The sequence below is a fragment of the Verticillium alfalfae genome, genomic scaffold (genome assembly GCF_000150825.1).
Source record: "Verticillium alfalfae VaMs.102 supercont1.16 genomic scaffold, whole genome shotgun sequence".
Taxonomy (NCBI): Eukaryota; Fungi; Ascomycota; class Sordariomycetes; order Glomerellales; family Plectosphaerellaceae; genus Verticillium; species Verticillium alfalfae.
The window spans coordinates 533,192-548,260 of record NW_003315023.1 but is presented as its reverse complement, the minus strand read 5'-3'; the positions used below and the strand labels follow the sequence as shown (position 1 = coordinate 548,260).

At 49.3% G+C, this 15,069-nt stretch overlaps 5 protein-coding genes across 5 annotated transcripts; 2 read left to right on the top strand and 3 right to left on the bottom strand.

Annotated features, from left to right (window-relative positions):
• Positions 1-3,173: 3,173 nt before the first annotated feature.
• On the bottom strand, positions 3,174-3,661 carry VDBG_09846 (conserved hypothetical protein; the record flags this gene model as incomplete). The annotated part of the gene is made up of 2 exons (XM_003000080.1): positions 3,174-3,347; positions 3,536-3,661. 2 exons carry the CDS (start codon positions 3,659-3,661, stop codon positions 3,174-3,176), a joined length of 300 nt encoding a protein of 99 aa, XP_003000126.1.
• A 915-nt stretch (positions 3,662-4,576) lies between these two features.
• On the bottom strand, positions 4,577-5,448 carry VDBG_09845 (lignostilbene-alpha,beta-dioxygenase isozyme III; the record flags this gene model as incomplete). The annotated part of the gene is made up of 3 exons (XM_003000079.1): positions 4,577-4,632; positions 4,894-5,212; positions 5,317-5,448. The coding sequence occupies 3 exons, from the start codon at positions 5,446-5,448 to the stop codon at positions 4,577-4,579; spliced, it is 507 nt and encodes a 168-aa protein (XP_003000125.1).
• A 1,241-nt stretch (positions 5,449-6,689) lies between these two features.
• VDBG_09844 (conserved hypothetical protein) lies at positions 6,690-6,989 on the top strand (the record flags this gene model as incomplete). The annotated part of the gene is made up of 1 exon (XM_003000078.1): positions 6,690-6,989. One exon carries the CDS (start codon positions 6,690-6,692, stop codon positions 6,987-6,989), a length of 300 nt encoding a protein of 99 aa, XP_003000124.1.
• Positions 6,990-8,365: 1,376 nt separating this feature from the next.
• VDBG_09843 (choline dehydrogenase) lies at positions 8,366-10,285 on the bottom strand (the record flags this gene model as incomplete). Its single annotated transcript, XM_003000077.1, has 1 exon — positions 8,366-10,285. One exon carries the CDS (start codon positions 10,283-10,285, stop codon positions 8,366-8,368), a length of 1,920 nt encoding a protein of 639 aa, XP_003000123.1.
• Positions 10,286-13,441: 3,156 nt separating this feature from the next.
• On the top strand, positions 13,442-14,569 carry VDBG_09842 (cellobiose dehydrogenase; the record flags this gene model as incomplete). Its single annotated transcript, XM_003000076.1, has 1 exon — positions 13,442-14,569. One exon carries the CDS (start codon positions 13,442-13,444, stop codon positions 14,567-14,569), a length of 1,128 nt encoding a protein of 375 aa, XP_003000122.1.
• Positions 14,570-15,069: the final 500 nt, after the last annotated feature.

Genomic DNA, 15,069 nt, shown 5'->3' with positions numbered 1-15,069 from the left:
GCCACTTTAGTCAAAACATCCTGTTGGTGGATCTGCATGGATGCTGAAATTCGGAGCCAGTAGCTCCGACTCTTGCCTCGTCCTGTCACGACCCCACTGGCGGAGGATTATGACCTCTCGGTCGCGCTAAGAAGACAATGGACGTTTGGGCGCATGATGCGAGAGATAGTGTAGCGCCGTGCATATTATTCACTTACTTGAATTTCCCATTTGTTTGCGATGGTATCCACAAATTCAAGTAGCGTATCTCGAAGATTCAGGCGTCACCTGACACACTCATCAGTAGCTCGTACCGAGTCACTCCAAGACGGCCACTTTCACGCCAAAAATAGTACTTTGAGGACAATTCCTCTTACCGTCCCGAGCGTATTTAATATAGTCATCCAGCAAAAGTAAGGTCGACCTTCAAGAGGCCAGCGTCCAGGTTAACCGGATCGGCCGACTTTAATTCAGTCGGTTCGCCTTCCAAGGGATAGATAGTCAGTATGGTATTAGTGGAGTTCACTTACAAACTCGTACGTACGTATAACATTGTCAACATTTTTTTGTAGCTCCTGCGGAGTAACTTGACGACTAGTTATGCCTCCAACCTAAAACCACTCGTCAATAATCTCGATTTTGTGTTGCGCCATGTAACTAATATCGCGGGCGGTGAAAGTGGCGAAGGCCAGTCGTAAGTGTTTAAGACCTATGACACGGTGCGATTCTTTCATACAGGCTATGGCGTTCCATATTTGGGATTATGGCGTCTACACTGTGTGGCACAGAGCAAGGTCCGAAACAGACGATGTCGCACGAAGGAGACGACGTCGCTGAGATGGCTGAGATCAAGGCAACCATCGCCGACATCTTTGACGAGGTCAGGCTTACCGCTCAGAGCTTTAGGAAAAGATTAGGCGAGTAGCGATGGCCTACAATTGCTAATCGCAATGTGATCCTCACACAGAGCGCCTCTGTTTGCCAGACCCTGAAGGCCTAGTAGACTTCATTCGTTCCTTGACTTCCAGGGACCCTAAAAGTTGGCATGATAACTAGTGTCCGGGGGACAATACGCTTGAGGATCATTTTACAAACCTCTTTGACAGGGTTATCGGTCGTGGGGAGCGTATCCCTGTTGCACCTGCAGACTGTCATTTATGGGTGCGGGGTGTATTATTTCCAGGCGCCATGGGATCGTTCTTTGAACGTTTATGCAGGCTATGTATGTAGTCCATGGAATAATTCACTCTAGATAAGTACGAAAAAGCTCCCTGTTCAACTCTTCCGGTGAATTACATCGCCTCCCCTGGACGTGGCGAACGGCGTTATCCGGATAGTAAACATATCACGACACAGAGACTTATCAAGCATTCACGCTGCGCATATAAGCAGACCTTCAACATACATCTATTATCAAAGATTCTCCAGCTTTTCGCTGATCATCAAGGTTCAAAATGATATATAAGATCCTTGTCTTTCGCGGCCCCTCAGGTAGTTGCCTCCTACGCGAACTGCTCTAGAGCGGGCACAGTATCATAGCATACCTGCGCTAGGGATCTCTCCAAAATATCCTAGCAGCCTAGTATTGGGGCAAGTCCCTTTGAGCCTGTACTAGCACACGAACTGACAAAGAGCTAGGTGGCTAAAGGCGAACTGACAGATCACGACACGTTTTCCACGACCATCTCGCAGAGCTCATTTATCCTCTCCCAATGAGGCCAACGCAGCTTGAAGACCTCGATTTGGCTACTTTTACCGTATCTTGTTACTCCGACGGCAGGTTTCCAAAACCCGAGAGCTGGTAGCGTCACATGTCTTCGTCTTGGCGCACAGCATTTGGTGTACCGCGAGGGGGATGGCACAGACATTCGGGGATCACTGTTATTGGCCGGCCGGACGGTACGGTTCTCCGTATCCCGTCGATCCGCTTGGGTGATAGAAAAGCATTGTGGAAAGTGAACCGAGACATTAAGGACGACGTAGAGGACTCATTAAACTGGTTAGATGGTTATCTTATATGAAGAGAGCACAGGGTAGAGTAAATCTAGTGTCTTCTACCTGCTTTTAGTCCTCGCAGAACTTTGTGTCATTTGACCTGAAATTCATTAAGGGCCAACATCATCGGCCTCTCATTTGGCGGGATCGATCCTTTTAATCTCGATTCGGTAAACATGTATGAAAAGGCCTTATCTGATGCACAGTTCAAAGGGATAAGAGTCAAGGCTTTTCTGCTTTGCTATCTACATAAATCATTAAGTATGTAACACGCAGCGGTGGGTTTAGGTTTGATTCTGATGTAAACACGCAGGTCGCTGTTGTGCTCGCGAAGCCCTCGAATCGTACTTGACCTTTGGCCGAAAGCATAGTGTTCATTTAATCAGTGATGAGTCCTATGTTCTGTCAGTTTGGCAAAATCAAAGATACCCTGACGCTCCCAGCTTCACATTGGTCCTCTCAATCGACACTGAAGGGATGATCAATCAAAATCCCATCCATGTTTTAGGGGGCCTGACCAAGGTCGGATCACCACTACCCCTTGAATTAGTCGATTCATTGACTAATGCCTTCTTAGGATTTCGGATCCGATGGCATTAGATTCGGCTACTTGATTAGTCGGAATCCTGCTTTCATACGTCCTTGCGAAGCAAACTCGTGCTTTTCATGCTCATAATCACTATCACCTGGCCACGTTACGTGTTCTTTCCGACGATTCTTTTGTCCAAAGTCTGACTAAGACCAATCAATTATGTCTTGCCGGAAATTATATATTCTCGATAGACTTCTTAGAACAGCATAAGACTCCATATAGATGGCTGGTAATCCTAGTTTATTTGTTTGGGTCGGTCTGTTTGCCCCACTCTATGAACGGGTCAGTAAGGCCGTGAGAAAGGGATATGATAATATTGCATCCGCGGATGCGGCTCTAAGAGCTCTCGAAACGAGACTTTAGATAAGTTGTTGGAGCACCGCATCTTTTTTGCCCTGGGAGTAGATCTTGGTGCCGACGTGCCTGGCAGGTATCGTATTGCTTTTGCACACCAAAAGGAGTATTTCAATCTGTGTCTCAATCGCATGGTTCTTGGAAGCCTTCAGTATTGAAATAGAATGATAAGGTTCATTACTAAGGGGAACAAATCATCTGCCCTTAGTTAGTTCACAGTAACAAGAAATAAAGGATAGGTCACCCTCGAACATTAGCAGGTATAAGCATTCAACTCCCGAATGCCTCTCTTTCTTTCTCTCAATATCCACTTAGCCCAGGCTTCCATGACCTCGGGAGTATAAGTCCGGCAATGCCTCGATGAAATCTCCATTTTCAGGGATGCGTTGGGAATCCACCCAGTTCCCATGTACAGCCGAACGCATGCCTATGATATTTTAGTTTTAACTCCGTAGACTGCTATGAAGCTTGAAAATATAGGCTTACGGAAGGGAAGAATAATTTTAGCGATTACTTTTTGAAAGTCTTTCGTATCTTGGATGATCTCCAAAGTGTAGTATCGAGTTAGACAATGTAGGGAAAGCAAGGGTTGTGTATGGGAACACGTGTGCTTACGATTTCGTTCCTGTGCTCTTGGATATTGTCAATCATCGTGACCAAAAAGCCATCGCCTTCCGGCGCATCTGAACCTCTAGGACTGAAGCATGTCTCTTGAACCAGGACATCTGGACCAGGAGACATGGTCTCGAACGTTTTCGTATCATAGTCGTATCGGCCTAGGCAATTCAGGCCACGATACAGGAGCGATGGGTCAGTGGTTGACTTGGGATCGAAACAATTGACATAGGTGTAACGAACTGGAGGAGTTAGCCAATTATATCCATAATGTTCATTACCAGATAAATCGTGCGAGAATAACAAACTTCTCTTAGACAAGAACCGCTCATCAATTCGAGGGAACTCGCAAGGGATATTAACCAAGATCTCTGAACTTCTATTAGCGCAAATATTCAAAGACCTATGTAGCCAGGTACCCTACCAGGATCTTTGATGGCTTTTTCGGTTGTCTGTGGATTGATTTTAAACTTGACGTAATTCACAGTAACAGGATTAGATTCGCTCGAAGAGGAAGGCCGTCTTTTAGTGGCTATCACGTTCTGGGCATCAGTCCATGTTTCGCAGCCAATAATGGAGAACTTACGCAGAAAGGGGAAAGCGTTGCTTGAAGCCACCGTGGCATCGAAGAAGCTAGTTTCGTCAGCGTGCAACCTCAAACTGGATTTAACTTGCGTACATGTTTCCATTTTCTTCCCACGAAGCCCCCGAGTGAATCGGCAAGCAGTTCTTCCAATGAAAAGTTCGGACAGGTCTTTTTTTGTCCTTGGGAACAACATAGAAGTAAGTTGGCAAGTTCTCGTCATACGTCCTTGACAGTTGTCATCAGCCATGTTTGACAAGTGGCAATGGTTTTGCATCTGGCCTACCATATATGCCCGTCCGGAGATGTGAGAGACTCAAAACTAGTGTGGAATGGCATTTGCATAAGTATTATGTAGCTTGGAGTCTTTCAAAGTTTCTTCAGTGCTTTGCCATTTATTCATTTCAATCAGTGCGCTTACTATGGCACAGTCATGAATGAACCCATTGATTGGGCGTTCAAACGACTGCTCGTAAATCTTTGCGCCGTTCCTGTCGTGTATCCAGACTGTGCACTAGACAAATTTAGCACTCAAAATTGTCGTTTCATAAGAGATCTCCAACCGCAAGTTACTCACGTCATTGCTCTCGGCCCCTCGGAGTGCATAACCATAACCTACGAGGTCTCCAGTATCGGGATCAATCTTTGGGTGCGCCGTATAGGGGCCCTTTTCGGGGAGCTGGCCCGGAAATGGGGTGTGACCAATTGTGGCCATCGTAGCTTGATCACAGCGTTAGCTGACTCTTGCACGAAATACTTCATTGACAGAGCTTACTTGGATCAAGTTCATATGGGGCGCCGTGCTCGCTAAGAGCAAGCAGTTTGCCTGCGTGAACTATGACATTTGTGTTTGCAACATTGTCCTCCATCGCCCTTACGCAAGGGTGGTGTGAGAAGGGGCTTCGCATCACACCAAACAATGCCTTGCCTGCCTTACGCTCCGCAATGAACCGTTCAGTTAAAACGTAGCGTTGCTTAAAGGAAACCTTTCCGTTGTGGACACGAAAGGCACTGATACTTCCGTCCGCATCAAAAGAAGTAGTCTTGGCGCCATTCATGAAGAAATCACGCTCGTAGTAGGGGTCATGGGCCACCTATGAAATAGCCACATAGTTAGTCCTAAACAAGGTGCACAACAGGTCTATCTAAAGTCATTCTTAAAATGAATGACCAGGAAAAGAGGAGCGGATAAGCCTACGCGGTAGAACGTTCCGTTAAGCTCGAGGGGAATATTCCCCTTCACTTCCAGATCGTCAAGTTCGGCTTCAGCTCTGAAGGGGCGCGAGGCGCCGGCAAAGTCCTGGAAGTTGCTGCTCAGAATGCGAACCATATTGGGAGAGGTTTCGCCAATATGTAATCTTTTTTTACAGACTGAATGACGGAGCTGTCCTCTCAGGCCCGGAACGGCAACGAGTTGCGCTTATATACTTTTTATATTCTTCGTAAGTTGTAGACCTCTGCTGAAGGCTTAGTGTTGTTGAGAGGCGGGGGGAGACAGCTGGCATCCCATCGCCCGGAGCGTGTGGATGAATGTGGGGTCAATCAATCCGGCACCTGGAGCTCTCTGAATCGACTTCACGCAACATACGTTCACTGGAAGATCCGGATGCCCGAAAGGCAGAATGGCAGGAGTCTGTATCGCTGCCCCACACAGTCCCACATTGTTGCATCAGGCTTGAAGAAAAATCAAAGCATTCTAACTGTAAAATCCTGAAGTAAGGAGTGTCTCGTCAACTTTTCCATGTTTCGGCGGCTAAGGTATTCAGTGGTTGACGATTGTCGCGAGCAAGCCTGGCTGGACCGAGGCTTACCTACTCTCGAGACACACCGGGATGAGGCCCGGAAAACAGCGCCGCTTAATCGGGAGATCTTGAGACCTTGGGCTGCACGCCTACCTCCTGTACCTTACCTCCCTTACCTGTAAAGGGCAAACATTGAAAAGCTGGGTGGGTTCAGGTCGCGTGGTGGAAATTATCGGAAATGGCAGGTGTGGAGCACGCGATGCAAGTATCATGTAGCAGCAACAACACGGGGACGATGATCCGCGGGACCCGCCCAAGCCGCCCACACCCACCGACTGACCCCGCTCCGAGCTCCTTTCTCCATTGCATCGGAGGCAAACCGCCTAACGCCCCACATCAAGAAAGACGAGGAACCCCGGACCTTAACGCACATTCTCATAAGCGCTATTATGAGCGGAAAAATGATTGGTTTGGGAGCTCGCCGACGAGGTCAAAGCAAACAGCTCCTGCAAGCCAGATGACACTACCGGCAGCTAGGAACCCCTGTGGCTTGGCCAGGAAGGACTCGCGCTCAGACCGCTATAGCCCTGCATGTTGCATGGTGGTAACGTGGCGCGGAGGCTCAGGGGTTAGGAGTGCTACCTCGCTACTTCCAAGTAGGGCTTCTGCTGGTGTTGATCATCGAGAGACAGTAGGTAGAGCACGTGGGCCTCGAATGGCGAGGAGCAGAAATATCTCGTGGACGCCGAGTACGACTCATGCAAAACTGGAAGAGATGCGTGGTGGTTTTATCTTTATAGACATCTACGGCCATCATCACGAATTGCTAATGGCCAACAGTATCGAGAACAGAGGGCCAGAGTTGCTTGCCGTCAACATTACATTCATAACCACGGCCCTGATCTCCATCTTTCTAAGATGCTACGTCCGCGTCTTCAAGGTCAAGGCCTTTGGGTTCGATGACTGGCTGATGGCAGTCGCGACGGTCTTTTTCACGCTTTACGACATTTCGTCAAGTATCGGCACCCACTATGGCACAGGTCGCCATCATGAGGACCTAGAAACCAGAAACATCCACACCGCAATGATGGTAAGCAGAATCGACCCCATGGAGTATGACCTGGTCTGATATTTTACAGTGCTGGTGGTTCTGCTTCTTGTGGTATTGCCTTACAATGACGTTCTGCAAGATATCAATTGGCTGGTTCTTGCTCCGCGTTACCAACAGCAAGATACACAAATGGATCATATACATAGCCATGCTTTCGACAGCCTTCTCTAGTATCGTCTTCTTCTTCGTCTCTATGCTCCAATGCCGCCCAATCCCATACTTTTGGAACAAGGATATTGAAGGAAGATGCATCAACATTGAAGTTATCATTGGTTTGGCTACGCTATACAGCGTCTTTGCTGTCCTTTCAGATCTGATATTCGCCATCTTACCTGGCGTGATCGTTTGGAATCTACAACTTCATCGCCGGACTAAGGTTCTCTTATTCCCACTTTTGGCCATGGGTTGCGTGTACGTCTTCATTTTGTCCTGATGCCGACATAAGCTAATATTTGACAGAGCGAGCTTCGCGGTGTTGGTCCGATTTCCATTCCTACAAAAGTTCAGGCAGCCAGACTTTCTTTGTAAGTATACATGGGCAAGTTGAGGCTTCCTCGCATGACTGACGACTATAAGGGAACACGGTGGATATTGCAATTTGGTCAACAGTCGAACAAGGACTCGCCATCACTGCTGGAAGTCTGGCAACACTTAAACCCTTGATCAAAGCCGTCGGTCATCGCTTCGGCCTAACCAGCAATCCCACAGCTTCTGGCAACTACAATCTCTCCTCGTCCCGCATGTCGCGTTTGACGCCAAAAGCAAAGCTTCCCAGTGACACCGTTCGGCAACAGGATCTTTCCTATTTCGACCTTGAGTCTGACACGCCTGACTCTAAGGGAGGCGGGATCAAAGCTGTTTTGCCGGAGGGCTTTACGGCGAAGAAGAATCGAGAGTCCAAGAACCGTACACAGCCACGGTTAACCCCGGTGGGGGAGAATGATAGTGAAGAGGAGCTTCATTCACCTCGGTTGTGGAGGGAGCACCCGCGGGTAGAACAAATGCTGCGCTGAGCTGAGAATATTCTGGCAGTGATGTTAGATAGTTGGTTGTAGGCCTAAGCGGCCAGGGACTATATTATGGGCGTTCTGTGCTGCAATTCCATAAGCAACCTAAGCACGACACTGCTACTCGCGTTGGTCCTCGTACCTGAGCTGAATGGAGAGCACCTGGTATTGAAAGGCGGATAAACTCCACCTGCCAGACGGCCTGAAGAACGGAGTCTAGACCCCCAGGACCCCTCTCGTCTGATACTTGCGGACTCCATCAACGTACACCAAGCCAGTTCACGGTAAGCTTTCGTCACCGAGTTTGCAATGCAGAAAACACGAGATTCTTGAGGGAAGATTGGAGGCCCCTAGTCAACTTCCATTAAAATACAAAGGTAAACGGGATTACAAACTTGCTAGGATGACATCCGCCGCTTTCTCCGCTACCATATACGTCGAAACAGCAGTGAAGGTACCAGGAATACGCGGGTACACGGAAGCATCCACTACCCTGAGGCCTACCGTTCCACGGACACGAAAGCTCGAGTCAAGAACGGCAAACGGGTCATCATCCGCGCCTATGGGGCACGTGGAAGAGGCGTGGTGGCCCCAGGCTGTATCCTTGACATAGTCCTCAAGGTCCGCTTGTTCAATCACGTCAGAACCAGGTAAGACCTCCATGATGGGCACCGCTTGGCCGGCGAAGGCCTTTCGAGCAAGGTCAATGGCCTCCGTCATGGCCTGGACATCCTTGGAAGCCTCGCCATTACCAGTATCAAAGTAGTTGAAGGTAATCTCGGGGACGTCGAGAGGATCAGCAGATCGGAGTTCAACGGTGCCCGCAGTATTACGCGGGTGAGCTTTGAGAATAGCCCACGAGAACCAATCATGTTCAATGGTTGCGTTGACAGCGTATCCAGGGAAATAGCCCCTGAAATTGACTGGACCACCAAAGGCGAAGATGTCAAAATTATCCTGGGATGTAGTGCTGCTTTTGTAGAACATCGCAGCCGCTAACCCCGACGAAGAGTAAATCCCGTGATCGCCGCCCACAGGGGTTCTCCACCGATCAAGACATGGGTCTTCGGTCGTGAAAAGGCTGAAAGTGCAACCATTGAAAGAGGTAAAGTTGGCAGGGGCGCGGCCTTGAACGGAGATTTCATAATGGTCTTGGAGATTTGTGCCGACACCTGGAAGGTCAACAAGAAGAGGGATATCAAAGCGCTCAAGCTCCTTAGCGGGACCGATGCCGCTCAGTTTCAGAAGCTGAGGGGTGTTGTACACTCCTCCAGCAACAATGACCTCGCGAGAGGCAATCACGCTTCCGGGCTTACCCGCGGCTCCAGTGGACAATGGGCTGGCCTTATAGAGGTGTTTGCCGTCGAGAAAATCAACCCCTGTAGCACGGGGGGGGCTTGACTCGTCGAAGTTGATCTTGGTGACAAAGGCGTTGGTGCGCACGTCCAGTGGATATTTCTTGGTCCCGTTGGGGTATGTGGCATCGCGGACAGAGAGGATAAACTCGCGGGGGCCAACACGGCTAGCTTCTTTCGACGACAATGGAATCTGGTAGTAACCTGGTTCCTGGTCTCGCGCAAGCGTGTTGGCGTTGGCATCCCCTGCGATGAGGTCGTCCATTGTGATCTCAGTATTAGTGGCGTTGCTTAACGCAACGGCGCCACCGCTGAGAAGGCTGAGGAGCATCTCGTCTCCTAGGGGGATGCTGAGCGGGGCAGTCTCGGTACCCAGCCAACCATCATAACCATGACCTTCGACACCGGCGGCTAGATGCCTATTCTCTTCCAACTTGACGAAGTACTTGCGCATGTTCTCAGGCGACCACGAGGTATCGCCAGTCAGTGACGCGATGTACTCGAAGTCGGACTGGTGTGGATACACAGCAATCAAAGCGTTGTGCGCCGTGCATCCGCCGAGGGCCTGAGTCCGGGGATACAGGGTGCCCTTCTGGATGGCATTCTCTGGGGGGTTAAGGCCAGTGTATTCGCCATCGGATGTCTCATAGGTTGTTTTGTAGTCCCGGGCTTGGCGGGTCTCATTGGCATAATGATGCACAAAGAAGTTCCAGGCAATTTCGGGGTCCTCTGAAGCATTTGCAGAGTAAGCTGGGACCGTATAATTGGATGTGTTGTAGTCATCGCCAGCCTCAAGAAGAAGGGTTTTGTGACCGGCAAGAGCCAGACGAGCCGCAAGAGGACCGCCACCAGCACCTGAGCCCACAACGACGTACTCATAACTGGACAATTCGACGGCAGCTGCGGCCGAAGCTGAGAAAGCCAACAGGCGGAGTGATGGTGAGAACTTCATCTTGTAGGCGATGTAATAAAAGCCTAGTATCTGACCCGTCAGTAAGGCTTTCGACGTGCGGAAGAAGAAGACTTACTCTAGGAGCTGAAGTGATGTCTCACGGGCCGGTAAATCAGAACAAAAGGATACAGCAGCTGCCGATCACAAGGCAAAACAGAGCTGTCGAAAAGCAAACACACTCGGCCTTTAGTATAATCAGTGGCCCGCGTGAAGTCGTATCGAACCAGGACCGTCGCCAACTTGGATGTGGCAACCTTCGGGCGAACAATGCCTCTTCTGTGCGTTCCGCGAACGCGAGGTTCTGCATCGCAACAACCTTGCTGTGGTATGCATCGATTCTCGGAGATGAATAACTGCTGGCATTGAAGAGATACTGTACATACATGGTACATACAGTGGGTCGATGGTGTGAGGAAGCGTCCGTAGAGCCTTGCACAGTGGCAAGGGGCGGCATGACACATGCAAACGTGATCGCTGGCGAACGCGGGCCCCTGAAAAATCATAAATACTACCGGCACTATTCCCAGACATGGATCTGGGTCCAGGGTTCGAGCCCCAGCATCTTGGCAAAGGTCTCCCGTTTGGGGTTACATTTACCATCACGAGGAGACACGATCGGCCGGTCTCATTCCCATTTGTATTCAATCCCCGTGTATCAAGCCCGTCGAGATAGTTATCAACGCGCCGAGGCAGGTCTTCACCCGTGCTTTGTTCCGGGATGGTATTTCATCATATCATGGTGTAAAATGTATGTCTTCATGCATGGACTGTTAAGGTACCAATCAGAGTTCGAAGGGTTCGCCTCACGATAGCATCTACTCGGGCGAGACCCTAAGATGATGTGGAGTGCCGGGTGCGGTAATCACCTGGGGAGGACGCAAGGCTAATCAACGAATTTCTATCGCGAAAGTAGCGCACGCTATCATCTGCGGAGGGCCCCGTTGAAGCAACATCAAGCTCGCATTTCACTCACACTCAGCGTTGGCGCTCATCGACAGCCTGGTCGATGCAATTTCTCGGAAAACATTCGCTGGTATCGATACGAATGATGGCATCATATCTACCCCTGTTGAGGCAAAGTCGGCAGTGACTTGACTTCTGATATTGTGGCCAAACGGGCCCCCATTACGTACCTACTTTAGCCCACCTTACCAGTCGCAGACAAGGTTCCAGGCCGCGCTCTTTTCAATGTGCGGTAGGTCCAAACCAGGGCCATCTGATTGGAGACCAATCCGCGGGGTTCTTCTACCGGCGGTCATGCCGTACAAGGTCTCTATTACAGTTGGCACTGCGTCACTCTCTGCGTCCAGCACTACGGTCGTGCACTTGTGTTGATCAGGCGTCCATTTGTGGCCTCGTCATCCCATTGGTTAGTCAGTTTCAGAAAGGTTGGCTTGCGAAGGTGTACTGTCTGTAGGGGTCCTTCGGGGGTGATGCTGATGTCTCTATTGGCAGCGGTCTTGGAATCTAGGCTCTTGCTGATCATCAATAACACCCTAGGATCGGTGAAGTGAGAAACGAAGGTCAATATTCGCAATCAACCGTGCCTATGTCTGAAAATGTTTCGCGTCCGTTACTTGATGGCTGAGCTAAGCTTGTACGTTGTACGTCGAAGCAGTGACTCAATAATTAAGCATGAGAGTGAATCTTAGATTTTCACAGAGCAAGGTATTATTCTTTCAATGAGCGATGAAGTCTGCACCACAAAAGGCATGCTTAAACTTTTCATGACATTCGTCATCGAAACCTTGAGTCACATTCAAATTAGATCCTATAGGACGTCAATTGCCTGGTTGTAACCTTCGCTGACCCTTAAAATATCAGTGTGGTGTCAAGGAAGGAGTGGATGGTTTACGTGCTCGACACCTTCCTTAACGGATATTCAAGTCCGGTCTCTCAGTAGCAAAATGGACTTGAGACTTGATTTTCAGTCTTCATGTAGACATTGCGAAACACTAGTGGCTCCTCCCAGATCGCCGGATGAGTTTGAACATGTTACCCAGCTTCTCGCTTTGGCCTTTTACAAAGTACTATGGGTCGGTGTACGTCTAAAATATCTTCAAGGAACAGATTATCCCATAACTAAGCTGCTTCCAAGGCTCGGAGGATTGGCCAACATCAAATATTATCACCATCATCACCACGCCAAAGCTTCAGTAACGGAAAATCGTTGAAAACCCAGGAGTGTCAATCGATTCCAAACTCTTAGAAAGCTCTCCGCCATGGAACCATCATGAGCTTACAACAGGATTGACGATTTACACAAAAGACCTCTTAATATATGCAGACAATTCTCGATCGAGTTGAGTCGTACTTAATATCTTCGAGGCTGTCAATTAAAACTTATTCCATGTCTATCTCGGCGGTAACACTGCTCTGACGACACACCATTTCAAGGGTTCTATAATTGCGTCTTTTTGTGTCCTTACACACGATTCTTCTGTCGATATCATGGCCAGTGCCACCTTGAGATGAAAGCACCCAACAGCTCTTTCCACGAGTGTCAGTATGTCCTCATGGCCATATTTGCAGAGTCCGTACCTGTGCGTTACGTGACTCTTTCCAGGCTTAAGGGCAAGCTTGGGATACCCATGTTCCATTTTGTCTTCAAGAAACAGGGGCCTAAATGACGTGGCTGAAGAATATATGACACTTTGACGAACCGACTACATGTTAGTGAGCCTGCAATCGGATAGTTTTATGGATTCAAAATCACGGGTGCCTAGTCTACATTAAGTCCATAACAAAGAAAGGTGTGCCACAAGCCAACATGTTTATATTGTTGTCAAGCTGTGTCTGCAACTTCTCAATGGTCACAAAACATCAGTCATTCGTGACTATTCTACTCGCTCAGCTATATTTGGATGTTGGACTGCATTACAGGAATGAGTGAGTGATTCCCAAGACGATATATTTCGCGTCTTACATATATTTTCAAGCCTGACCTTGACCTTTTTGATCCTACGGCCTCCACCAAACAAGGCTGACAATACGCGGCGACTTGAAGTCTCTCGTCAGACAACCTGGCGGTGAGACTGCGGAGAAATAGGTAAGCCAATGTACCAAATCAACTTGCATCAATTGGTTGGCCCCATCCGGGCGGGGACAAACTGCCCCTTAAACCTCAAACATGGTCCCACCAACGCCAGCCCTGGGATGGCCGAAGAGATTAATGTTCATTTAGTTCAGACGGTAAGTTGTTCCTCGACATGTCCAGATTTGCCTGTTTTGCAGTTATTGCCCAATCTCTCTCTGCAAACCAATGTCAAAGTCCTTCGCGCGGTTCGTGAAGGCTCCGCTGTCACCGGCGTTGAGATCGAGCTCACACCCTCCACGCGCCAGGTCATCGAATTGAAGACCGGCGGCGCAGTAATCCTTGCTGCTGGCGCATTTTTGACTCCTCGCCTTCTCTTTAATTCTGGCATCGGTCCTAAGGCTCAGATCGAGACCGTCGCCTCTGGAACAACCCACATCAACCTACCGCCACAAAACCAATGGATCCCGCTTCCTGTTGGTGAAAGCATGAGGGACCATCCAATTTTCACTGTCAATTTCAACGTCAGCACAGGTCTCAAAACACTTCCTCAGGATGATTGGCTGACGCCAAGTCAAGAAACAATCGATCTCTTCGCTAAAGGCAGTGGTCTACTTTCGCAGTCCGGGCAGCGCCTGGATTTCTGGACAGGCGTGAATAGCACGGACGGAATCGTTCGATACGTCCAGGGCACAGTCAATGCGCCCAGTGACAACATAGTCAGTATGAAGGTCTATCTTACCCACGGCCTAACGTCGGTCGGCGCGCTTGATATCAATCACGCAGGTGCAACCACTATCATAACCCAGCCATCTATGATCACAGATGGCGATCGTGAGGCAATGCTGTCTTTCATGACTACACTCATTGAATATGCGAGCAAATTTAACAGCTCACTGACTCTGCCGGTCAACACCACGGCAGAGAGTCTAACTCAGACATTCCGCAGTGGGTCTCATTTTGTCGGGACAGCTGTCATGGGCGAGGAAGATGACGGCAGCAGAGTCGTTGACACTGATGCCCGCGTCTGGGGAACCGACAACTTGTATGTCGTCGATGCTAGCATCCACCCCAAGTTACCCACTGGCAATACGCAAGCCCCTGTCATGGTTGTGGGGGAGCACGCCGTATCAAAGATCCTGGGCGTTAAGCCTATCAAGTGTAAGACGAAGCGCAGTCATATGTTCAGAGACCGCCGTGAGGTTTTGAGCCGTTCGTATTTGCACAGGAAGGCATCGATTCACCACTGAACCTTGCTTAAAGGGGGCTAGGGGGGTGAGGTGAAGCTTTGAGGTATTCTGTGAATACTTGAGACATTTCTCCTGTGAGGGCCCCACATACGGGTAACGTGTTGCACGCAACCAGATTGTCATGGAATAGGATTTGGCATTCCCTTATTAGACATATCACCAACCTAAAATAGTGAGAGCGTGCAAGGGGTTCGCCATGCTCGGCGCCGAGCCCTGAGGACCGTTAACCGGGTCGGACCCACATCAACACGAGTCGGCCGCGCGTCACTCGGTATTGGCTGTGACATCACCGCCAATGCTGCTTGAGCATACACACATCGTGCATACATGGTATACCGAATGAAAGTTCACGTCACGCTTTATTGGAACCTTGTAGTGTAAACAACCAGTCGTGATCGACAAAAGGGAACGCTGGGCTGACACGTTGGCGCAATGCCAGAGCTGCATCGCCACAGCTAGCCACATTTCATGACGATGAGCGGGAGTTCTGCTCAGCGATT